Source organism: Lampetra planeri, chromosome 20 (assembly GCF_965212315.1).
Source record: "Lampetra planeri chromosome 20, kcLamPlan1.2.h2, whole genome shotgun sequence".
Taxonomy (NCBI): domain Eukaryota; kingdom Metazoa; phylum Chordata; class Hyperoartia; order Petromyzontiformes; family Petromyzontidae; genus Lampetra; species Lampetra planeri.
The window spans coordinates 530,466-536,139 of NC_136126.1; the positions used below are offsets into that span (position 1 = coordinate 530,466).

General features: G+C 60.1%; 1 protein-coding gene across 1 annotated transcript; it reads left to right on the forward strand.

The window, feature by feature from the left end:
• Positions 1 to 1,168: 1,168 nt before the first annotated feature.
• On the forward strand, positions 1,169 to 4,043 carry LOC144724219 (phosducin-like). The gene is given in 4 exon segments (XM_078603160.1): positions 1,169 to 1,508; positions 2,273 to 2,448; positions 3,159 to 3,722; positions 3,725 to 4,043. Coding segments are annotated over 4 exon segments (1,128 nt in total). The 3' UTR covers positions 3,773 to 4,043.
• Positions 4,044 to 5,674: the final 1,631 nt, after the last annotated feature.

The following is a 5,674-nucleotide window of genomic DNA, read 5'->3' on the forward strand; positions in this document are numbered from 1 at the left end:
CGATGTGTGAAGTGATATCTGATGTGTGCGTCGTGAGTGAGGGGTGATGTTTAGAGTGAGGTGTGTAGGTGGTGAGGTGAGTGGTGAGGTGTGGGGTGATGTTTCGAGTGAGGTGTGTAGGTGGTGAGGTGATTTGGTAATTGCCGCTCACTCAGAGGAGGAGTTGAAGGCGCTGCTGCTGAAAATAGAGCGTGCCACTAAGAGGTGGGGCCATACCATCAGCCCCACTAAAACGAAGCACCTGCCTGGGTATTTTGTACCATCAGGCACTCCACCCCCACAACTCCCAATCGGTGATGGGGCAGTTGTGGAGAGAGGAGAGTTTCCCATACCTGGGCAGTGTGCTCATGATCGGCTCCGGTTTGACAGCAGAGGTCTCACTCCGAATCAGTCGAGCGGCAATATATTTTCATCGGTTGTGTAACGCTGTGTGGAAGCTACCTGGTCTGTCGCTTCGCACGAAGCTTCAAGTCTTTTCGGCCACGGTCATTCCCTCCCTTCTCTACGCTTGCGAAACGTAGACCCCCCTAATGGAACATCTTCGCCGGTTAGAAACATTTAGGCTGGCCAGCTTACGATCCATCCTGGATTTAACCAGGCTGGATTGTGTGAGGAGCTCACAAACCTTTGAAAAATCTGGGCAAAGTCCCATCGGTGAGCTCCTCCGGCAGACAAGGCTGCGTTGGCTGGGTCATGTAGCCCGCATGCCCAGCCACCGCATGCCCAGCCACAGCTTTTGTTTGGCCGGTTCGAGGGGGCTAAACGGGCGCGGCACGGGCTAGAGAAGAGATGGAGTGATGTGGTACAGGAGGACGTGGATCTGAGTGGACTTGCCGATGACTGGTACCAGCGGTGTCAAAATCGGCCTCTGTGGAGGAGGCTCGTGAAGGACGCTACTGGGCAGTTGGAGGCAGTCGCCCTCCAACAACAACCGAGGGTGGAGGAGCGACGCTCACAGCAACGAGCGGAGCGCCGGGTGGCTAAAGCACAGCAAGTTGGCACAGTAGGGGGCACAGGTGGTGCATCAGCCACTCATCTCAGTCAGTCGACCCGTGGCACCTGGGTCTGCCCCGTGACCTCCTACCAGCGGGCGTTCGCCACTTAGTAGCGAATGGCGGTTGTTGTTGTGTGTGCGTGTGGGGTGAAGTGAGTGGTGAGGTGTGGGGTGATGTCTGGATACTGGATTTCATTTGGACTCTGGGGTGGCGCTGCTGCTGATTTTGTTGGTGTGTGTGGAGAGTGGTGCTGGCCACACCATCCCCTCCGTGCGCCGTGTCGGCCTTCACCGGTGTGCGTCGCGCTCTGCTGGGGCTCTCCGCAGAGGGGGGCGACGATGGCGAGCGACGCGGGCGAGAAGGCGAACTTCTACTGGAGCAGCGGGGAGGAGGACGAGGGGACCCCCGGGGCCGAGGGCCACGGGGTGGGGGACCCCGACGACCAAGGGGATCCTGACGCCCTCCAAGTGCCCGAGGAGGACATCAACCTGGAGGGGTCTGCGGTGCACACAGGTATGGGACGAGAGCCGATAGCACCTGCGTGTGACACCTGTGCTTTAGACCACGACACGTGACCCAGTGAGCGAAGACGTCGATCGTGGAGGTGACGCGGCCCGGCGGTGGAGAGTTTCCCCCTCGCTGCAGTAGTTCGCGGTTCGAACCCGGCAGGCCGCCCTGGTGAATGCCGCGGTGGGAAGTGTCCGCAGTATGCTCCGCGCCGTCTGCTTCACAGCCGACGTCAAATGAGTGAAGCCATTGCGTGGCGGCGTCGCGGTCCAAGTTTGCAAAACATTCGAAAAACGACCCCGCAAATGACCGCTCGGTTGGGATCACGCACGCGCAGCAACACCGGCCCCTTCTGCTACGGGCGCACTCGTTGCTCGCCGGCAGCTGGAGCCTCCGTGCGTCACACAGGGACGACCGCAGCTGCCACTTGGGGTGCCCTTTCACATGTGTTGAGATGCGACGAGGCAAGTCGCAGTGGTTGGCGCAATGTCCTACGAAGCTGGCCACCAGAGTTCGATTCACGCACATCAGCGACGAATATCTGAACCTGTCCTGGGCCTCCCTTGGGTCAACTCGGCCTTGAAAACGAGTACCTGGTTCGTTGTGTGTGAGACGGCCGGGCGTGGTACTGGCCACCCACCCCTTCGTGTGCCGTGTTGACCTTCATAGGTGCTGCTCGCTAACAATACTTGCCTCAAAAATCCGTTGTGGCTATCGGGGGGATATTTGTCATTGCCTTTATAACGGAGGACCCCCGCTCACCCCCGCAGGGCCCAAGGGGGTGATCACGGACTGGCGGCGCTACAAGGTGCTGGAGAGCGTGGAGAAGGAGGACGACCCCGCCGACGAGAAACGCAAACTCATGAAGCAGATGTCGGTGTCGTGCCGCCCTCTCACGGCCGAGGAGCGGAGACGCGCGGACATCCAGGAGCAGCTGCGACGCAAGGTGACGCCGCCACGAGAGGGGCCGGGGGGCTGGGGGCCCCTTTCTGGGGCGGGGTCGCTTTTTGAGGTTCGCTTTGATCGAAATGCCACTTGTTGGGGTCGCCACTTTTTGTCAGCTGTATCGATCAGGAGACGAACCGGATAAAGCAAACGGAGTAAAAGCTGAACGTGACGCAAAGAAGCAGTGAGAGAGATAGGGGGAGAGAATGGGAGAGATATAATCAGTGAGAGAGATAGGGGGAGAGCATGGGAGAGATATAATCAGTGAGAGAGATAGGGGGAGAGCATGGGAGAGATATAATCAGTGAGAGAGATAGGGGGAGAGCATGGGAGAGATATAATCAGTGAGAGAGATAGGGGGAGAGCATGGGAGAGAGAGAGAGAGGAAGTGGCGGTGGGAGAAGACGCGAGCCGTTCTGGAGCAGGAGCAAGAGCCGCGCGGCACGGTGCGGGTCCGACTTCCCACCGTCATGGACACACCGCACCAACACCACCCGCGCTCCGCGTTGGGGTGGTGGAGGTGGCCTCCACGTGGACGTGGTGGTGGCCGCTACCAAGGAGAGCCTCGCCGAGTCTCAAAACTCGTCCTCAGGGGGGTCCTGCCAAGTATTTGCAGTCGGGGAGCGCTGCTGCTGCTGCTGCTGCTATGGTCCTGATTGAGCGACTTGCAGGGACTGATCTCCAACTGCACCCCCACCCCTCTCCGCGCAGCTGAGCATCCGCGAGTCGGTGCTGGTGGCCGAGCAGGAGGACGAGGCCTTCCTGCGGCGCTACCGCCAGAAGCGCATGGAGGAGATGCGGCGTCGCCTGAGCTTCGGGCCCCGGTTCGGCTCCTGCCAGGGGCTGGAGAGCGGCGAGGAGTTCCTGGCGGCCATCGAGTGCGAGGCGCGCACCAACACGCTGGTGCTCGTGCACGTGTACGAGGACGAGGTGAGCGGCTGCGTGGCTCTCAACTCGTGCCTCGAGTGCCTGGCCATGATGTACCCGCTCGCCAAGTTCTGCCGCATCCGCGCCACGGACACGGGCGCCTCCGAGCGGTTCCCGGCCGAGGTGCTCCCCGCGATCCTCGTGTACCGCGCCGGGGAGCTCATCGCGAATTTCGTTCGCCTCTCGACCCTCCTGGGCACCCAGTGCCTGGCGCAGGAGGCCGAGGCGTTCCTCAACGCCTACAGCCTCCTGCCCGAGAAGGAGACGGCGGGGGCCGGGGACGACGAGGACGAGGAGGAGAGGGAGGGGATGAGCCGAGGGCACGTCCAGGGGGAGGAGGGGGAAGAGGGGGGGGAGGAGGAGGACCAGGGCCTGATGGGAGAAGAGCCGGACGATGAATGAGAGAGATGTGCGATGAAGTGATGGAGAGGCAGGAGGAGGGAGGAGATGAGGCGGGGCCAGGAGGAGGAGGAGATGGGACCAGAGTCAGACGATGATGAAGCGGTGAGGCGTAACGAGGTTATGGAGGGGGAGGGAGGAGGAGAACGGAAAAAGAGGGGAGCGTGGAGCGCCTGAGGTCCCGTAAGGTCCCAGCTCAGGGCAAAACAAAGAAGGGGGCACCTGAGGAGAGGGGGGTGTGAGGAGGGAGGAGCAGATTGAGGGAGGGCCGGGCGAGTGAAGGATGGAGACATTGAGATGGAAGGATGGAGAGGGGTTTAGGGATGCGAGCGTCGGGGTTGGAATGGATGGAGGGGGAGAGATGGGGAGTGCAGGGAGAGAGGAGTGGATGGAGGGAGGCGGAGGATTGGGTGGAGGCGTGGAGGGTCAGCTGGATGGAGGGAGCGTTTGGCGAGGGTGGGGGCTGTATTTTCCCGCACACACAGTGACACACACACACAGGTAGCACACACACACGCAGGTAGCACACACACACAGCACACACACAGCACACACACAGTGACACACACACACACAGGTAGCACACACACACGCAGGTAGCACACACACACACACACAGCACACACAGCACACACACAGTGACACACACACACAGGTAGCACACACACACACAGCACACACATACAGCACACACACACAGCACACACACACACAGGTAGCACACACACATACAGCACACACATACAGCACAAACACACAGCACACACACAGGTAGCACACACACACAGCACACACATACAGCACACACACAGCACATACACACACACAGGTAGCACACACACAGGTAGCACACACACACACACAGCACACACACACACACAGAACACACACACACACACAGCACACACACACAGCACACACACACAGCACACACACATACAGCACAGACACACAGCACACACACATACAGCACACACACGCAGGTATTTAACGTCGCCGCCACAGGTATAGCGGGCGCCACTCTGCAACGAGATCGGGATTTGTACCCCACGAACCCCTCCCTCTGCTGCTGCTGCTCCCTCTTCACTGCTGCTGCTGCTCCCTCTTCACTGCTGCTGCTCCCTCTTCACTGTTGCTGCTGCTCCCTCTTCACTGCTGCTGCTGCTCCCTCTTCACTGCTGCTGCTGCTCCCTCTTCACTGCTGCTGCTCCCTCTTCACTGCTGCTGCTCCCTCTTCACTGCTGCTGCTGCTCCCTCTTCACTGCTGCTGCTCCATCTTCACTGCTGCTGCTCCCTCTTCACTGCTGCTGCTCCCTCTTCACTGCTGCTGCTCCCTCTTCACTGCTGCTGCTGCTCCCTCTTCACTGCTGCTGCTCTCTCTTCACTGCTGCTGCTGCTCCCTCTTCACTGCTGCTGCTCCCTCTTCACTGCTGCTGCTCCCTCTTCACTGCTGCTGCTCCCTCTTCACTGCTGCTGCTCCCTCTTCACTGCTGCTGCTCCCTCTTCACTGCTGCTGCTCCCTCTTCACTGCTGCTGCTCCCTCTTCACTGTTGCTGCTGCTCTCTCTTCACTGCTGCTGCTGCTCCCTCTTCACTGCTGCTGCTGCTCCCTCTTCACTGCTGCTGCTCCCTCTTCACTGCTGCTGCTGCTCCCTCTTCACTGTTGCTGCTGCTCCCTCTTCACTGCTGCTGCTCCCTCTTCACTGCTGCTGCTGCTCCCTCTTCACTGCTGCTGCTGCTCCCTCTTCACTGCTGCTGCTCCCTCTTCACTGCTGCTGCTGCTCCCTCTTCACTGTTGCTGCTGCTCTCTCTTCACTGCTGCTGCTCCCTCTTCACTGCTGCTGCTCCCTCTTCACTGCTGCTGCTGCTCCCTCTTCACTGCTACTGCTCCCTCTTCACTGC